This window comes from Gymnoscopelus braueri (assembly GCF_963280865.1).
Source record: "Gymnoscopelus braueri genome assembly, chromosome: 8".
In the NCBI taxonomy this organism is placed as follows: Eukaryota; Metazoa; Chordata; class Actinopteri; order Myctophiformes; family Myctophidae; genus Gymnoscopelus; species Gymnoscopelus braueri.
The window spans coordinates 28,191,196-28,211,646 of NC_137609.1; the positions used below are offsets into that span (position 1 = coordinate 28,191,196).

Genomic DNA, 20,451 nt, shown 5'->3' on the forward strand with positions numbered 1-20,451 from the left:
AAGAAACTACCCCTTTTAAATGATTGTAGTTGTGCGGGTGGATTCACATTATCTGGTGGGTCTGTTGTCCTGGGGGTGTGCTCACATATGCCCTGGCTCTGGACTCATTACTCACCCTAATTAGGAAATGTCCATTCTAGGCCCTTCCACACTTACTCCAGGCCCTATCTCTCTATGGAAATACTGTGCAGAGGTCAAAAGGAGAATGAAAGGTAGCCACAAATCTAATCAAATCAATGTTTAAATCAAAGATACTCTGCAATTCAATGGTGCTGTGAGACAGGGTATAGTGGAGTCATCATTATCATCCAATTACGAACTAATATTCTATGTCCTTCAGATGTATCCTTTCCAATCACTGGGAAAAGAAGTCTTAGTAAAGATAGATAAAGCCCACTGGGATGTCCTATTTTTATTCTTTCCAAATAGCAGAAACAGGAACAAAATGCTTAACAAGGTAATGTTTGTTCAATGTAAATACTGTAAGAAGTGACAGGAGGAGAGGCGGCTAATTGAACTCAACTCCTGCTATCCAACCCTTATTATTTTACTGGGTCCATCTCAGCATTTTTCTGCTGATATAATTAATTGATATAAAGTCACACTTATTTTCAAATCCTGCGTACCCTGGAAAACCATTTTCTAGATTTCTTTCTTTCTTTTTGTTGATAACAATTCGAGGTCCCTGTGGTTTTGTTTTCATATAGGAAATATATTTATAGTATAAATTAGCAGTATCATTATTTTCAGTGAGGTGTGAGCACACTGCACAGTAAAATCCTGACTGTTAAATTTACTCTGAGAGTGTACAAATGTACCCAAATTGTACAATTAACACTGGATTTTACAGTGTAGGCAGCGTACCAAATTCACCTCACAGGAAGTAAAAAATATCTTGTGGATGCAGGTGGCACGACCAGCCTGATGAACATGATAGGGAGCTTCCGCACACACTGTAACACTGCAATTTGTTTTAGAGACAGAAGTGTCTTGATCTAAATGCCTGTGTAAATACAATACCTCCAGTGCATTCATCAGACCGACCGAGATTTATTATAGACCGTGTGGAGGAAACCCTCTAAGCCTAGCAAGGAATTGTTACTTCAGTGCTGCATACAAACTGATTGGCTTAGGGGTTACAGGCTGAGTAGGTGTGATTGTCACAACAGAAAGGAGGATTTTCAGACTGCAACGGTGTGATCTCATCAATCGCGCGGATCCGCTGGCTTTTTCTCTGAGAAGCCAATCAGAACGCATCTTGGGGGATTAGGGGGGTGGTTCAATGTGACTCCGAGTGGACTGTGGCTTTTTGTGTGAGATGAACGATAGGTCACAGTGCTGAGAGTCAGTGAGTCACAACGTCAAATTAAACGTTGCCATTCGGTTATGCCCACCAACGCCAACAGAGCAGAGTCAAAGGCCATTCTATTGTGATTGCGGGGGTCACAGGTGTATATTCGTGGGGAGTTGCAAAGATTCCATCCAAATGCCTTCCACAATATCTAGCTCTACTTCTGGAGGTGGTTTCGATCAAGTCTAAACAGCAGCAGCAAAGGAAATCTCAAATATGCTAAAATTCTGAGGCAAGGGCTTTTTTCTTCTTATCAGTATTTGCCAGACAAAAATATAATGTAGAACACACCATTCAAATGTATTTACAGCACTATACATTAAGAAATACCATTTCATTTGATTGTTAATCAAACATGTTATGCCTACCCTTAGGGCCTCACTGGCACCCTATCGAAGTATATCTAATAATGGCACAGAAGCACTGATCACAACTTTAAAATTCAAGAAATTGTTCCACAAAGTGGGACTTGGCTAACTAAATCAGTAGTACTCACATTAATTAGTCTGTATTTACTGTAATATGTTTTACTAGTAACCTTCAATAATTTGTATAAATAAATGAATGTATCACCTAATTAGCAGAGTTCCACAATAAATAAGTTAAATAATACATAAAAATGAATAAATTAATGAATAAAAAAAAACAATGTGTACATGCTTGTGATTGAATGAATCACAGCCTATTTTTTATCTACAAAAAGGGCACTGATTTCAACATATGGACAACCTATGTTTCTTTATGAAGTATGTGTCTCTCAGGCGCTCCATTCAGCTGTGCACCAATCAGATGAGAGCATTCCTCACAGGTAAATTTCTCGTTTTGGAGTGTGGACGGTGGGGGAGGTGGGCGGGAACTCGGAGGCTACACTCAGGGGCATCTCCTCTAGGGGGCTGTCCGCACTGGGGGCATGACCACTGTTGGAATAGGCACTGCGGGAGGGTGGAAGGCGGGCCCGGTGTTCCTCGCCACCCAGCCTGGCGCTCCCGTTTGCCAGACGCCCCAGGCTCCCTCTTTCCTGGTAAGGCACGAAGGTAGAGAGTTTGGGGGGGTTCCTGGCCTTGTGCACAGGGGAAGGATGCCCGGGCATCCAGCAGGCGTCTGAATGGCCCAATTCACTGCACTCCAGTGTGCAGTTCCCGGTCATGGCCACATCAGGGAGGGAACGGATATCTGTGGGCAAGAGGAGGAGAGAGAGAGAATGCCATGAGTGAAGTTCATACAACAAACAAACATCAGACTGAATTTCATATCACTAATACATGTCGTAGGTTGGAGGAAAAAAAAGGCTGCTTGTGAACAGAGATGGCTTCATGTGCAACACCCCATGAAAATCTTCCCCGTCTTCTGTGAGGTCTTTGCAGCTGTTGCTAAGCAATCATCAGCTGTTGCTATGTAGCAGTTGCTATGCACTGTGTAATGAGACCTACTGTGTGTGTGTTCGTCGCCCAATAGTTGATATGATGCATTCAATGCCTTGGTTTGTTGTGTACATGTTGTTCAGAGCTTCTATAGTCACTGGTAAGTGACTTGGTAAGGATTATAATGGTATGTCTGGCATGTGTACATCACCCTGTTCACTGCAGTCTAGTGACTTCTTTCCATTATATTGTCGCTGTCGCGTAGAAACCTTGTATCTCCATAATCCTTTTCTATGATTATAGAATGCCCTATTTTATACTTTATATTTCATTCAACTGCACGTGATGGAAAAATAGAGTGAAAATAGCTGATCTACAAGCTCACAACACATGGCGATGCGATGCATTGTGAGCTAATAGATCTGCTATTCTAGTTTTTTTTATATATATATATATTTTGAATATCTTTTTTGTCTTTTTGGTCTGTCTGTTTTTTTTTAAATAAAAATATTTAGCCACAAGAGTTTGTGACAAAATAATAACTACATTGGATCCATTGGAACACAGGTAATCTTTTTCCCCACATCCTGAAAAGTAACGGCTTTGCACATACAAGGTTTCCAACAGCGACAACATACTGTATGCGACTCGTTTCCATGTTCGGTGGCTGTAATTGGTGATCTAAATGTGTGTCAGGCCTGTCAACATACAACATAAAAGAAAAACAAGCTCGAGCTCAGACACCCACATAACGAAAATACCATGTTTGGCAAAAGAGAGAACCATGGATCCCCAGGGCAAAGCAAGTGTTGCACAGGTTATTGATTGACAGCACTGAAATGAGCTCCATTCCCCTGATTATTATCCATTTTTCATTCAAGTGTTCCTAATTTAATAAATAGGTCTACTCTATGACCCAGTGACCTCATTTTCATGTGCAAGGCTGATAGCTCTCGAATGAGCGTAGTTAATATGCAGCTATCACAAAAAAAAAGAAGGAAAGAAAATTTGAATATGGTTTACTCTGTGAATGCTTCTCTTCTGAAACCGCAACACAGATATTGTAGCACAAAGAAAAACAACTAGCAATGTGAATTCTGAATCCTCTGTTTTGGTACGGAAAACAATTCTGCACTGAGGAACCCTTCCATGTGTTTGCCACAAATGCACAGATGGCAAGCCTATACCTGCTGAGCAAACACCTGTTGAGAATCTATAAACGGAGTCACATCTGAAGACGACCACTCAATTTACTGTAATATATCTTCGCTGTCGTGCAGAAACCTATTTCATCTTCAAGGTTCATTTATTTGTCATTTGCATGTTTACACATGAAATGAAAATTTTACTCAGCATTGTACAATAAGTCTAAAATAAACTAAGAAGAAATGACAGAAATAAGCACATAAGGATAAGGATATCCATATCCACATAAGTATATCTAATAAAATACTATAGTGCAGGGAATTAAAAACTGAGCAGCAGTTCCAAAACAGAGCAGCTTGTCAAGTCAGGATAAACATGGCAGTATGACATATAACAGAACAGCAAGGAAGAAAGGTGAAAGTGCATTCGACCAGCGGTAGCTGAGAAGCCTCTGCACTGTCGTGTGCTGCCATGTTGTCTGCTTTCTTTTTACGTTTTTCCTAAATGAATGCTCTTTTTTATACTACTGTACATCCTATGACAGCGTCCAAAAACGTAGAAAAAATGGCTAATATACAAACGAGTCGATGCAATCTGTTGTGTCTGCAATTTTTCATTACTTTTGCACATTTTGGATGATAATTAAACATTCACTGGGCGAAAAGAGCCAGAATCCCCAAATATCAGTTTTTTGATTCTCGCTAGAATACGGAAATTTCTGATGCATATCCTGAGTTTTGTTGATATGCAACATATCTGGGCAAATATTAACCTAATATACATCATGAAGATAATATATTGTACTAGGATATGAGCAACACTTTAATTTTGTCATGTATGTGTTCCGTAAATGACCTTAGATCATATCTGGATATATCTGTTCACAATATTCTTCTAGAATACTGATTAAGTCTATGGCATATCTGGATGTGTCAGATATTGAGTTCATATATCACTTAAAGTCATATCTTTACTCTGGAACCACTAAAGAATACAGACCATTTCCGATGCATATTGAAAGTTTTGTTGACATAAGCCATATTCATACAAATATGGATGAAATATTCATCTGCTTGTCATACACAATGTATGAATATGACGTAACGCAGTATATAGGAATATAATGACACCCTATTTCGAGTAGAATAATGGCAATATCTGTAGCATATATCATCATCTTTTGTCATATAAAACATATTTACTACAGATATTGCCATTGGACCTGTTTTGGGTGAGATATTTAACTGATATAGATAGGTCATGAAAATGGACAGAATCTGGTGATTTATACTGGGCAAAAAGGGCCTGAATCCGAAAATATCTCATTGGATACGTCACTGGATTTTATGTAGAATACAGAACATTTCTGATACATATCCTGAGTTTATTGATATGCCATATTTGGTCAAATATGAACCCAATATACATCATGAGGACATATATTATATAAGGATACCAGCTACATCTTATTTGTGTCATCTGTGTGTTCCAAATATCACCTTATATCCTATCTGGACATATCTGAGCACAATTTTTTTTCTAGAATACGGATCAAATCTATGGCATATCTGAATGTGTCACAAATACAGTCTATGTTAAGCTCATATCACTTAAAGTCATATCTTGACTCTGGAGCCACTAGAGAATTAAGTATACCGGAATATATTGATACCCTATTTTGAGTAGAATAATGGCAATATCTGTAGCATATATCATCACCCTTTGTCATATATAACATAATACCAAAGATTTTGCCATTGGGCCTGTTTTGGGTGAGATATTTACCTGATATTGATAGGTCATGAAAATTGACAGAATCTGGTGATTTATACTGGGGAAATTGAGCCAGAATCCGAAAATATCTCATTGGCTACGTCACTGGATTTTATGTAGAATACAGAACATTTCTGATACATATCCTGAGTTTATTGATATGCCATATTTGGCCAAATATGAACCCAAGATACCTCATGAGGACATATATTATATAAGGATACCAGCTACATCTTATTTGTGTCATCTGTGTGTTCCAAATATCACCTTATATCCTATCTGGACATATCTGAGCACAAATTTTTTTCTAGAATACGGATCAAATCTATGGCATATCTGAATGTGTCACAAATACAGTCTATGTTAAGCTCATATCACTTAAAGTCATATCTTGACTCTGGAGCCACTAGAGAATTAAGTATACCGGAATATATTGATACCCTATTTTGAGTAGAATAATGGCAATATCTGTAGCATATATCATCACCCTTTGTCATAACATAATACCAAAGATGTTGCCATTGGGCCTGTTTTGGGTGAGAGTTTTACCTGATATTGATAGGTCATGAAAATGGACAGAATCTGGTAATTTTTACCAGGTGAAATCCCAAAATATTTATCCAGAAATATCATTAGATTTTCTGTAGAATACGGACCATTTCCGATACTTATCCTGAGTATCTGGTCAAATGTGAACCCAACATACATCATGAGGACATATATTATGTCAAAATACCAGCTACATCTTAATCTGGTGATTTCTATTTTCTTGATTATCTTGAGAATATGGATAATTTCTGGAACATATTTGAAGTTTTGTCGGTAGGCTCCACATTTGATAAAATATTGACTCAATATATGACTTTGGGAGGTATATAAAACCTTTTCATATGACACATATGTTATTCTTGTCATATTATGTTTTGATACAAAAATATTAAGATATTCGTATTAATTTGTGTAGAATACTGACAGTATCCATAGCATATCACTAAGTGAAAAGGTCCAGAATCCTTAACTTATAACAATGTATATTTCCTTGGATTCTCTACAGAATACGGACCAATGCTGATGCAAATGAGTTTTGTTGATATGTGCCATATGATATCTAGTCAAATATAGACCCAGTATCCTACAGAGGACATAGTATATTATACTAGGATTCCAGCTACATCTTATTTGTGTCATATATGCGTTCCAAATATGACCTTTGGTCTGGAAATGTCAGGTTATGGTAAAGACTACTCAATGTCAGGTAAATGACAAGTTGTTACACACAGCCATGATCAAATGAGAAACCTCCTCTCCTAGTTGATCTAAGCATACTGTGTACGCAGTGCCTAACCCAAAGTCTGCAAATACTTTCAGTGCTCACATCCCCGGGTATGGACTAGTACTGTACTGATTACATCTATGGCATATCTTTGTGTGTCACAATTATCTTGGGTTCATATTATGTAAAATATTTAACTGATGTATAAGTTATGCAATGGGTTGAGCTCAAGAGCTTTAAGTGGATACAGTCTGTCTCACAGGTAGGGTCAAAATGGGATGGGGCTCACAGAGCCCAAGGATCCTTACCAGGGAAGCTAAGCATGCAGATCTGTTGTTTTTACCTTTCATAAACAACACAGAGGCAGCAAGCTTGTACATGTCCTTATTTCTGTATGCATTGCAAATGATTCTGCTTTGCTGGTAACTGGATAAAAACAGAACATCTCTGGGTAAAGACTAAAGACCCCCAGAAAGTATGCAGTTGAATTGGCTATGGGACAGCAAGCTGTCATTATATTTAGGGAAGTCTGAATGTTGATCAAGGCATACATTGGACTCTATCAGCGTTTCTCTTGAATTTAATGGTAGGTATTAGGTAAGTGTAAGCATTCAGTTAATCATCTTGGACGTGAACGAGACCAGTGTATAATCAGTGAGTCTATGGCCCTCTCTTGGTAAGGACCATGCTAAGTGATCAAGGCCTCTAGCAAGAACATCAAAGTTCCTTGATAAGTTCCATGAGGACACTAGCTTTGTATCCTAAATAGGAGGGCTAGTGTATCTATTCTGAAATGATAGAAACTGAGAGGACAAGTAGGGATAGGCCTATATTCCTCTAGTGGGGGGAGTAATGGAACACAATCCCCAATGCAGGCCTAAACTCGGGACTGCAATGGCGAGACAGACAGACAGACAGACAGACAGACAGACAGACAGACAGACAGACAGACAGACAGACAGACAGACAGACAGTGTGTGTAAACAAAACACATACAGTGGTTGAGTACACAGTATGATGCTTTTCAAACATACAAAATAGGTGCATGCCGCTTGTACAAGGTGTTATTTTGTTGCACAAAGTATACAGCAGCATACTGCTTTGAAATAATGACCTCGGGTCTTGAACCCAGACTCCATGATTAAAGGCTTGTATACATATGGCAAACTGTTGACTATGCAAAGGTCTTGACCTCAGCTGTCAGGTATGGTCATTGTTAAACATCTATGGGGGACTATGGAAATGGGGGCAATTATCACCCATTTAATGATAAACGCACGCACGCACACGCACACACATGCGGAATATATTAATGTAATGAAAAAACTACAATTCACATTATAGATGTGACAGAACTTGTTACAGTGTATATATCAGCCCAACATACACTTGTTTTGGGGAAAAGTGGCACAGAAAAAAATAAATAAATCCTTTTAAATAAATATGCAAATATGGGTAAAATACTTAAAAAATTGGAACAATATATGGCAACCAGATATTAAACATAATTTACTGTATTCATCAATGCCTAACACAAATAATCATGCTTGAAATAAGTTTAAAAAAACGACATCATACAACAGACATCATATATTCATTGACAGGTTATATAAGCAAATGATCAGCTGTAATGAAATCTGATTTAAACACATTTTAATGCCCAAACTAACTGAATATATTGCATATCAACAGTGAATGAATGTAGACGCCATGTTGTAGTTTCTGAAAAAAACGACACATACAGCGTGTCAATGGAAAGCACTTCCAAAATTAACTACAAGTCCCACAATGCATTGCAGACGTCTGTTGCTTTGTGGGTGCATGCCCGCCAAATTTCAGTTTGAAAAAACGAAATGCGATTGGCTGTGTGCTAAAGTGCCATGACGTTGCAGGCAGCTATTGGCTCTTGACTCATTGGAGCAGCAGTGAACCTTGAATGAACTCTGAGTGCGCGCAGTCAGTAACTCTCATGCAGGATGCAGGCTCTGTGATAGCTGAAGTGATTTAGGTTAAAACGAACTGAAATAAAGGCACTAAAAGACTGTTGGACAAGAAAGTAAGTTTCTACAAGCTGCTGATATATTTGTGGAGACTTTTGGAGACTTTTGGCATGCACAGTCACAGAGGTTGGAGCAGTGAGATAATATTACAGGTAATGCACAGCTTTTATATTTTCTCATGAAAATGCAGTGGTCCTTCATGTCAAGGACCCCCAAATCCAAAATAGAGGCTATTTGGCTGCAGACCCCCTTCTGAAAATATTTGCAACCTGAGCTTGTAGATCTGCTATTTTCAAATAGCTGATGTAATAGGGTGGTTAAACAGTTTTTTTCATGCTATATTAACTAATATAGCTAGGGAACCCCCTCAGAAACCTCTGGTGGTCCCTCCCTGGACCCCACTTTGATAATCTACTGTGTATTTTTACTTAATTAAAGGCATAGGGGAAGTGATTTTCTTTGGTTAAAATAAGTGTTAAATAGCTCTATATTGTGATAGTACTCATTGCTATAGAGTGTTTGTTCAGTAACAGTGTTAAATAGCTCTATATTGTGATAGTAGCTATAGTGTTTGTTCAGTAACAGTGTTAAGTAGCTCTATATTGTGATAGTAATCATTGCTATAGAGTGTTTGTTCAGTAACAGTGTTAAATAGCTCTATATTGTGATAGTACTCATTGCTATAGAGTGTTTGTTCAGTAACAGTGTTAAATAGCTCTATATTGTGATAGTAGCTATAGTGTTTGTTCAGTAACAGTGTTAAGTAGCTCTATATTGTGTGACAGTAATCATTGCTATAGAGATTTTGTTCAGTAACTGTTAACCAAACCGAAATGCCGATCTACAAGCTTGTAGATCTGCTATTTTTGGCTAATGTTCCCCTCAGAAAAGGAATTCTAGGTTTCAACAGGTTAAAAAAAAAAGTTCCTATCACACAAACATGTGTTGGCCCCCCTGTAGTAACTCTGAGGACCCCCTGTTGAAGACCCCTGCTATACAGTACCAATGATTACTATCACAATATAGTACTTTAACCTTACAAATTGTTTGTTTTAACCCAAAAATATCACTTACCCTACCTTTAACCAAAATGAGCTGTCATCCAATCTCTTATGCTATTTCTTGTTTGTGTCTACCTTTTGGTGCAGAGACAGGTAATTAATAGAGATAGTAATAATCTGGGCAAATGCAAACAGTGAGAAAATAAGGCAAATACCATTACAATTGACCTTTACTAATGTAATCTAAATTATTGTAGCCTACTGTACACTGTGCCAATTGTGGCTGTGTTAAACCATCAGCAGTGAATATAATGACTCAGTACTATGAGTATATTTACACTATCAAGTGTGAATATGAATGAATAGTCTTGTCAGTGCAACTTAACAGGCATCTGTTACATTTCTGTGATGTCATGTCATAATAATTTATTTGACTGTATACAAAGATTAACGCGTTGATACACAATTTAACTCAGAGATACAAATGAACCATAAAGCCTGGTTTATACTTTGTTGCACACGGTGCCTGTATTAAAAATGGCTGGTCTACAAGCTCACAATGTGTTGCATCACTTGTAGATCAGCTATTTTTGTGTGACACCAGCGCACACCTATGATGGGGCGTAATTGAGTCCATTTATTGGTACCATTCATACACTCTTTATTGCATAGTCTTTACATGGGCCTGGGGGCCAGACCCAGCCCCTGGACCATCTCAATCCAAAAAAGACCCCCCAAAACATGTCAATTTTAAAAGGCAGCAGATTTTGAGAAAAATCATTTTACTCATTCCAAATTGGTGGGCTACTAGTATTTACAATTTTAATCCATACTTGCATTCCACTGGTGAAGGTAGCTGTACAGTATGTACTCAAATGGTCAATATCAAAATGTTTATAATCGTGAGACAGTCTGCCTTGAGTCCATATATTTAACATAATGGTGACCATTTTGAATTTAGATGACCACAGACATGTCAGTAGGCAGAGATCTCTGATCGTCTGGCTTTCCCAGACTATATTTGTTTCTAAATTATTATTGATATGTTTGACCAAGCATCCAATTATAATTAACATTATCTGCCTTCCACAGCACATAATTGCCTTGGACACCACTGTCCACTGACCTTGGTCTGGTCTTGGTTTTTAAATGCATCTGTTTGTGTGTGTGTGTGTGTGTGTGTGTGTGTGTGTGTGTGTGTGTGTGTGTGCGTGTGCGTGTGCGTGTGTGTGTGTGTGTGTGTGTGTCTGTCTTCAGCTTCCGAACGCTTCATAAGGAGGAGGTTACAACTGCTGTGATCCAGACAATAGAGGATTTCAGACACCAAAGTTGAGCCTCCACCAACTCCAAAGTAAGTTTTATATCAGGCTGTTAATCTGAGTAGTAATATGACCTTAAATTGGTTGTGATTTTAACAATTTGATGACCTGGCTTACCTGTGATCCTACTTTACTGAGGCACTACACTGTCTCTCTGCATGTATGTGATGTCTTAATATAATACACTTAGAGTTCATAACATGGTATTTGTGTTGTAATTTTCATTCACTAGGAGGCAGTGAAAAGATGGAGCTGGACGGGACCGGAGGACATAAAAAAGACGAAGACCCTTACCAGCAGGACAGATCGGGTGAGTTATTGCCCTGCTCTATTACTGTTGCATTTGATTGATCACGTGTATTATCAATTGGCTTTTTATGTAAGGGATAATTAACAGTGAGGTGGTCATTACTGAGAAATACGCTAACAGGGTGATGCAGGACTTGAATAAACACACTTGAGTGAATCAAAGATTCTCTGTCTGGTGGACATATTTTATTTCCTTCCCAAAAAGTGGATTTTACACAAAATGTGGGGGTCTGAGAGGCTTCCCACCATAGACAATAGGCTTTCAGCATCATGAAACTGCCTTTGTTTAAGCGAATATCAAAATCATACTTATGTTTACTCAAGTGTAGTGATCATACTTGCAATGGTTCCCAAACTGGGGGTCCCCAAATGATTTGGAGGGTCCCCAGATGATTACCTTAGTGCAACATTGTTTTCTCACTCGACAGTAAAGAAACCAACATACAGTAAAATTGTATACAGGGTACCTGCACATTTATAAAGTTACAATTTAAGGACTTTTAAGACCTTTTAATACCTCGATAGCCGATCTAAAATGATTAGCTTAATGTGCAACATTGTTTTCTCACTCAACAGTAAACACACCAACATACAGTGTATACAGGGTATCTGCACATTTATAAAGTTACAATTTAAGGAATTTAAGACCTTTTAATACCAAATTGGCCAAATATTATGTAAAAAATAGGCAAATATTGTGAAATCAGCCGATCTACAAGCTCACGCCTAGCAGTGCTAGGCGTTGTGAGCTTGTAGTTCGGATATTTTCACAATATTTATCTGTGGAACCGAGTCAAACTAAATGTAATGCCTACAATTCCAAGTGCTTGTCAGGGTGGGGGTCCCCAGTTCAAATATGATTATTTTGGGGGGTCAGGGCTGAAAAGTACAGTTAGACTGACACCACTGTATTAATGTCCCTACAGACCACCGTCCGTTAAATCTATAGAAGCCTCGGAGAGAGATGGCAGGTCCAGCCGGAGGACAGGTATGTTCCCACCCCCCCCCCCCACCTCTGAAATGCCTCTGTTTGTGAAATAACATAACACTTTTGTATCATGTTATGCTGAAAATATCAGTGCCCATACCCTAGGTGGGGTTGGCGAAAGGGCCTCTCTGTGTGGAGTTTGCATGTTCTCCCCGTGTCTCCTAGGGTAGATACCCTCACAAAAACATGCAGTAATCCTGGTCACTATACTGCCTCCCCCTGGCCAGGGGCGCCTGATGGAGGGGGGTAGATACCCTCACAAAAACATGCAGTAATCCTGGTCACTATACTGCCTCCCCCTGGCCAGGGGCGCCTGATGGAGGGGAAAGGAACTGGTTGGAATAACGTGTTCCTTCCACGCGCTACGTCCAACCAGGGAAACTCTCCCCTGTCAGGTGATAAGAAGGTCAGTTGGCTCTCATGCATTGAAGGAGGCATGAGCTCGGCCCTGGCCTCCCTAGGTTGGCAGAGGGAAGGTAGTGCCCAGGATTACATAGACAATTGGCACTGGGTGTAAAAAATGGGGTTACAAAATCGTGGGATAAACATTTTAGGAAAAAAATTATATTATGCTTAATGAGGGGTATCTTAAAAGTGTGATTTTCCACAGCTTCCGTACTGCTCACAATGAGGTGGTGACCCAGGCTGTGATGCAGGCTATTCACGACTCAGAGCCCCAGTGGACCACCAGCCTAGTCAGAAGTAAGTCTGATATCACGTTAATTTGGGGACTTATGTCCTTAAATTGCTTGTAATTTTAACAATTGGATGACCTGCTGCTTACCTGTGATCGTGAGGTATTTTCTATGTATGCGTTACCTTGCTTACTGCAAGTCGCTCTGGATAAAAAGCGTCTGCTAAATACCTACATTGTAGATTAGTGTTGATTTGACACTGTTAAAGATAACAGATGGCACACTAACCATCTAATATTGCAAAATGTTATATTGTTGTTTTTGTTAAAAAGGTAAGTTTTCTATTCAAATGGTAATTTCTATAGTGTTTGCTAAATAACAGGGGTCTCTTCTTGCTCTCAAATAAACAGAAAATAAATGTTCATCAGGAGAGTACCCCCATTTTGTTTGCCAGTTTACATTTTGTCTGCTCATTTCTTTGAGCAGACAAAATGTAAACTATCTGTGATCACTATCCTTTTGAGATGCCTTACTATAATACATTTAGAGTTCATAACTTGGTATTTGTGTTGTAATTTTCATTCACTAGGAGCCTGCAACAGGGCTTATGAGAACATCAAAGCCGCTCAGAAGATGGAACTGGATAAAGACCCTTACCAGCAGGAAAGATCGGGTGAGTTATTGCCCTGCTCTATTACTGTTGCATTTTATTGATCACGTGAATTATCAATTACCTTTTTTATGTAAGGGATATAACAGTGAGGTGGTAATTACTGAGAAATACACTGGAGGAGACAAAGCAGAGGGGTCATACAGTCCAAATGTTTATAGCTTGGGTTGTGTAGCTGCCATAATATAGCTCTGGTCCAGAGCTATATTAGTAGTAAAAAATAAACAATATACTAGTTTCACTACTCGCCAAAACAAAAACATGGGTTTCTGATCTTAAAGGTAGGGTAAGTGATATTTTTTGGTTAAAACTAAAAGTATTTTGTTAAAAGGTTAAAATACTATATTCTGATAGTAATCATTGCTATAGAGTGTTTTTTCAGTAACAGATGTCTCCCTGTCTCTCCAGCTCTTTAATAAACAGAAAATACATTTTTCGGTAGGTGTCAAAATCTCAGCCAATCAGGAGAAAGTACATTTTTTTTAGCTTAATTTGTATAGTGTTCCAGTTCCAATTTTGTCTGCTCATTTCTTAGTGTCATCACTTCCATTTCACATTTCACTTGTTTAATCTGTATCCTAATCTGTATCCTGATTGAGTTCTCTGTCCTGGTTGGATAAAATTGAACTGAAACGAAAATGTATTTTCTGTTTAATAAAGAGGTGGAGAGACAAGGAGACTCCTGTTACTGAACAAACACTCTATAGCAATGAGTACTATCACAATATAGAGCTATTTAACACTTATTTTAACCAAAGCAAATCACTTACCCTACCTTTAAGCCTATTCTACAGATCTGTCATAGCATTTTTTTTATTGTCCAGTCCAGATCGGTGGCACACTTGAGTGAATCAAAGCTTTTCTGTCAGGACGTTTTATTTCCTGGCCAAAAAGTGCATTTTACACAAAAGGTGGGGTTATAAAAGGCTTCCCACCATAGACAATAGGCTTTCAGCATCATAAAACTGCCTTGTTTCAGTGAATATCAAAATCATACTTAGGTTTTCTCAAGTGTAGTGATCCTACTCTCAATGGTTCCCAAACTGGGGGTCGGGGACCTTTTAATTACTTTAGTGCAACATTGTTTTCTCATTCGACAGTAAACAAACCAACATACTGTTTAACGCAGGGGTCTTCAACGTTTTCAGGCCAAGCTGAGAGAGAGTTGAAGCAGGGACCCCCTCTATATTGTATAAAATTGTGTTTCAGATAAACTTTTGCTGATCTTTTTTCTGGCTAAAGTTCTCCTCAGAAAAGGGATGCTAGGGTTCAAGTGGTTAATGTAAAAAAAAAAAAAAATATCAAACAAAGATTTGGCGGACCCCCTGTAGTAACTCTGAGGACGTCCTCAAGTTGTGAGTTTGTAGATCAGCTATTTTCACAACATTTATCTGTGGAACCGTGTCAACTAAATGTAATGCCTCAACTCCTAAAATTCCAAGTGCTTGTCAGGGTGGGGGGTCCCCAGTTCAAATATTATGAAGGGGGGTCACAGCCTGAAAAGCTTGGGAGCCCTTGTCATAATGTACACCTGTTCATTTTACAGTCAATGGAAAATGCACTGTTCCTGGTCCAGAGGTTAGCGAGAACTTTCTAATGCTCGGGACTAGAGCTAGCCATAATATAACCCTCATACTGTATTTACTTATTTAGTTTTGTTGATCGCTTTAAAAGTCTAACCTCCTCTTCTCATCTGTTACACAGCTTTTCAAGAAACGGGTCAAGATTGGGCAGAAGGGAGGAGAGAGAGAGGACTTGGACTACCTCAGTGGTGCGGACGCGAACTTTGTCGAGAGTGATGAAGACAAGACTGCCTTTAAAATAACTTCACCAAAGTGGCGCGCCGGACGGCTGTCCAAAATAATGGCTTCATGTCAAACTGCCCTGGATGAAAACCGAAGGAAGTGTGTGGAGCCGAAGTCCAACCGTGTTCGCACAAACTACGAACTCTTCACCAGACAAACCCCCCTGCTGCAGAGGGCAAGCATCACTATCTGCAGGAGAGTGAGAAGGAAGAAGGCGACACTGGAGTGTAAAGCCTTTTAGTTATACACTAATCCACGGAGCGCTGCCCTGTAGGTAGCGCGCCATTGCTGCGGTGTCAGACTCAGTCAGCAGCTGTTGCGGTTCTGTCCGTCTGTTGACGTTACTCTTTACCTGCTTGGTTTAATTACTAAATAACTATACATCTTTGTAAAGTTAGTGTTAGTAAAAGTTAGTAAAAAGCAGGTAAAAGACTCAAGAGTAACGTCAGTGACTGCAGCTGACTGACACCGAGTCTGACACCGCAGCAATGGCTGCGCCACCTACAGGGCAGCGCTCTGTGGATTTGTGTATAGGCTACTGGACTCCTAAGCTTTTGGAAGGGAGTATAAATGGTTCCAGTTCAGTTTACTTTGTTTGATTGGCTTAGCGGCAGATTTGGACTGGAAACACGTGAAGGTGTCATTATGTTTCTGGTTCAAATCTGATGCTGAGCCAATCAAACAAAGCTATGGGGAACTGAACTGGAACACGAAACATTTATGCACCCTTTCAAAAGCTTCGGAGTACAGTTGTGCACAGTTAACGGTGGTGTGTGTGGATGTTTTTATTTTAATACTGTTTTTAGGAGTACAGTTGTGAACAGTTTAGGGTAGTGTGTGTGTGTGTGTGTGTGTGTGTGTGTGGATGTTTATTTTAATATTTTTTTAGCATCACTCACACCCCGTTCCGTTTAAAAAGTCAGTTCAGTTCTCCAGAGACTTCTGCCCAATCTTGACCCGTCGTTCCTACCTTGTTCCTAGTTGTGTGGAGAGGGAGTTTGGAAGTGCGTGTGTGGAGAGAGGGAGAGTTTGAGGTGTGTGTGTGGAGAAGAGTTTTGAGGTGTGTGTGTGTTTTGGAGGTCTTGGCCCCAGCTCTGTTAAAAAATAAATATTGCTCATTTGAAAGTGATTTTTTGTTGTCATTTTTAGCTTAATATTTATCTTCAAAGTAGATCGGCCATGGTTACAGGCCGTATCAATACAATAACCTGACATATGCAAGTGGTGTTTGGACTTCAAATATGGTTACAGGTCGTATCAATACAATATCCTGACATAATATGCAAGTGATGTTTGGACTTCAAATATGGTTACAGGTCGTATCGATACAATATCCTGACATAAAATGCAAGTGGTGTTAGGACTTCAAATATGGTTCCAGGTCGTATCGATACAATATCCTGACATAAAATGCAAGTGGTGTTTGGACTTCAAATATGGTTACAGGTCATATCGATATAATATCCTGACATAAAATGCAAGTGGTGTTTGGACTTCAAATATGGTTACAGGTCGTACTTCAAATATGGTTACAGGTCGTATCGATACAATATCCTGACATAAAATGCAAGTGGTGTTTGGACTTCAAATATGGTTACAGGTCGTACTTCAAATATGGTTACAGGTCGTATCGATACAATATCCTGACATAAAATGAAAGTGGTGTTTGGACTTCAAATATGGTTACAGATCGTATCAATGCAATATCCTGACATAAGCTGCAACTGGTGTTTGGACTTCAAATATGGATAGTGGTCATATCTTGACATTGGATATGAGTAACTAATCATCTCCACATATGACAGCTGTCCATTTCTGATGAGATATTTTAGACACTGATTAGAATTATTTCCCGAATATGGCATGTGGTAATATACAGTATCTGGGATGATACACTCCATATTCTATCAAGAATAAAAGTGGTCCCACATCCGTAGTTGATATGCTCCGACCATGAAATATATTTCAAATACTGTTCGGAGAGTATCCCATTTGGATATCATCATATTTGCATCATATCTGGTAATATTCGGGCAACGATATCTAGGGATTCTTGGGTTTTTTGCGCAGTGATTTTCACCTATAATGACATGGACAAAATAGGGACGCCAGGTTGAAAGTGGTTAAGTCTGTCTGTGGGTTTTATAAACACAGTATTTAACCAATGACAAGTATTAACAAGAGTTTGTAACATTGTAAATAACATTGTATCCGTTTGGAACACGTTGTTTTTTCCATTTCCAATTTCCAAAAGTAATGGTTTTGGACATACAAGGTTTCTGCATCGTCAACAACAATATGTATGCCATTCCTGTTTAAAAAAAAACTCCAATCACTCTCCAAAGCCAGAAATCAGTGACTCTCCAAAGCCAGAAATCAGTGAACAAAGACAGACGTTAAATTCTTATGTGCTGCTAACTACGACATTGTGAGTTCAGACACATTTGAAAGCAGCCCACATCACACTTACTTTCTTAACACATTGGGTGCCAAAACCGTATATATACGGTTTTGGCCATACTAACGTTGAGTGCCAAAACCGTATATATACGTTTTTTGAAAAAAAAAATACTTTATTTTTATTTTTATTTTTTTTAACAATTTTTTTTTTTTACAATGTTAATTTAACTATTTTCAACTGGCTGCAACTATGGAACGGATTACCGAATGTTTTTAATTTTTTCCCCCCGATTGTACGAGACCTGTATGTGTGTAATGAGGGGATCACCGTGAGGACGGTGATCACTGAAAATATTTTGTGACTACTTGAAAAAGGTTCAACATTTTTAAAAAATCCTGGCACTCAAAGTATAATATTTTAATAAACCTCTGGCACCCAATGTGTTAAGAGCAGTGGCAATAGCACAGTGTGACAAAGGCCGTCGTGATTTTGTTTGCAGGGAGGACAGTGTACTCAATCACAGCTACAGACATGAGTGGAGAGAAGCAACAATGGTTGAATGATGCAACCAGGGGGGGATGACGTACTGCACTACAGCGTGTGTTCACAATTCACATCCAATGTTGGCCAGAAGGAAAAGGCCAGCTTGACGGTACACCTTCTGAGATACACCATCAGCACTGTCCTCATGATCAATGGCAAGATAGCTATCACACTAAATGTCAGACCCCTGATGCTGAAGAAAAGACATCTGGCCCCTCCAATTCAACAATCAAAAAGCTAGCTATAGAGAGTTCCTGTATTGGCTTGGTGTGACTCAAATCTTTAAACTACATCTTGAAATGTAATGGAAAGGGAATCTTTTAATTAGGCCCACCTTGTTATTTATGTCAGTGATTACAGTTTTTCCATGGCTATAAGTCATACAGAATTATTTATTAATACTAATACTAAACAAAAGACAATGCATAGCCTAATCTATTGTTGCACTTAATCTCTCTTTTCAGTAATCCTGGATAGCAATATGTTGAGGCTATTAAATACATTCAATTCACAATATACAGTAGCTTGACTTATTCATGCTTAATCGTGTCATTATGCCTAAGTGGCAAATTTTCTTCTCTCTGTTTACTAGACCTAATTAAAATTGTGCTTATTAGAAGCATGTCAATGAACTAAGACTCCTTTCAAATAAACTACACTTGTTATGGCTAATTGGGGGGGGGGGGAATCAAATGTGGACAACGAAGAGAAGATAGGTGATGGGGAAAACTGTGTGAGCTGCCTCCTAAATGATGAGTAGAGTTTCATTCACTCAGCTGCACTCTAAGACCAGTTCCCTAACATCAGTTAAATGGACTTCTCCCCATCAAAGAGGTGTTCATGGGAGGAGTGGCGGGCCGTGTTGAGAAGCAAGCTTCCAAGCCATCAAATCCAAAAGGATTTCACACTTGATTAAAAACATCTAAAGAGCAGCCAAGAGGTTTTACGGCCATACCGGGGGCGTCATAAACCTTTGTATGGATTCACCACTAAAAAAGGAGTGCACAAAAAAAGTGGAAACATGCACATTCCATGGATTTGCAGATAGCAAGTATCATATATGCAATAAATGTGTTTGTTTTCAATGTTTACACATGAATTAACTTAACCACTTTCAACCTTGCTTCCCTATTTTGTGTATGTCATATTATGTAAAATTGTTTTTAAAAAAATCGAAAATAGCAGGTCTACGAGCACACAACACGTTGGATGTTGTGAGCTTATAGATTGGCTATTTTCGCAGTGCGACGCCATCGTACAAGGAAGTATAAAATTGAGTGTTTATTATTATTGAGTGTTTTATTATCCACACTCCACACTCAATACAATTAGCCATAGATAATTGTATAAACTTCACACGTTGGTATTTATCTTATTTAATTTCCTATTCCTATTCCTATTTAAAACAAGTTGATCTTCAGGTGATCACTGTGGACCATTGTTGCCATGACTATGAGTCTGTGAAATGCAATTACTTGAAGGCATTTGTTGGTGTTCCACATAAACCAAAAATCTGTAAAAAGAAAAAAGAAAGAAAAGAAAAACTAACAAAAAAAAATGACTTTATTAATTAAATAAATTGAGTGGATATTATCATAATTGGCATGGTGGCTAAATAACCCCTTTCTCTTGACAATCTCTGTTTTCCAATATGAACAAAGCAAATAATTATGGACAATTTCAATAAGACTATCATTACAACCATTAAAGCTTGATTCATGTCACTTATCTAACTGTGGTGGAGTCTAGCATTATTGATCGTCTTTATTTCCGCTCAATTTGACAGAAAACTCAATTAATATACCATATAAGCAGCATTCCGCTCTAACCTTTGCTGCGGAACTACAGTAACACACACACATAGTCGCAGAGTTCT

At 38.7% G+C, this 20,451-nt stretch overlaps 1 protein-coding gene and 1 long non-coding RNA gene across 2 annotated transcripts in view; one reads left to right on the plus strand and one right to left on the minus strand.

Moving 5' to 3' along the window:
* Positions 1 to 2,153: 2,153 nt before the first annotated feature.
* The window catches only part of pcdh1a (protocadherin 1a), a gene marked incomplete at its 3' end in the record, with an annotated part of 95,800 nt that continues 77,502 nt past the window's right edge, over positions 2,154 to 20,451 (minus strand). Inside the window, exon 4 of the mRNA XM_080435564.1 lies at positions 2,154 to 2,524. Within this exon, the coding sequence (XP_080291690.1) occupies positions 2,154 to 2,524 (371 nt within the window). The remainder of the gene's footprint in view (positions 2,525 to 20,451) is intronic.
* LOC308090408 lies at positions 11,455 to 15,884 on the plus strand. Its single transcript, XR_013933618.1, has 5 exons — positions 11,455 to 11,534; positions 12,460 to 12,521; positions 13,132 to 13,223; positions 13,746 to 13,829; positions 15,531 to 15,884. It is a non-coding gene; the product is annotated as an uncharacterized lncRNA (long non-coding RNA).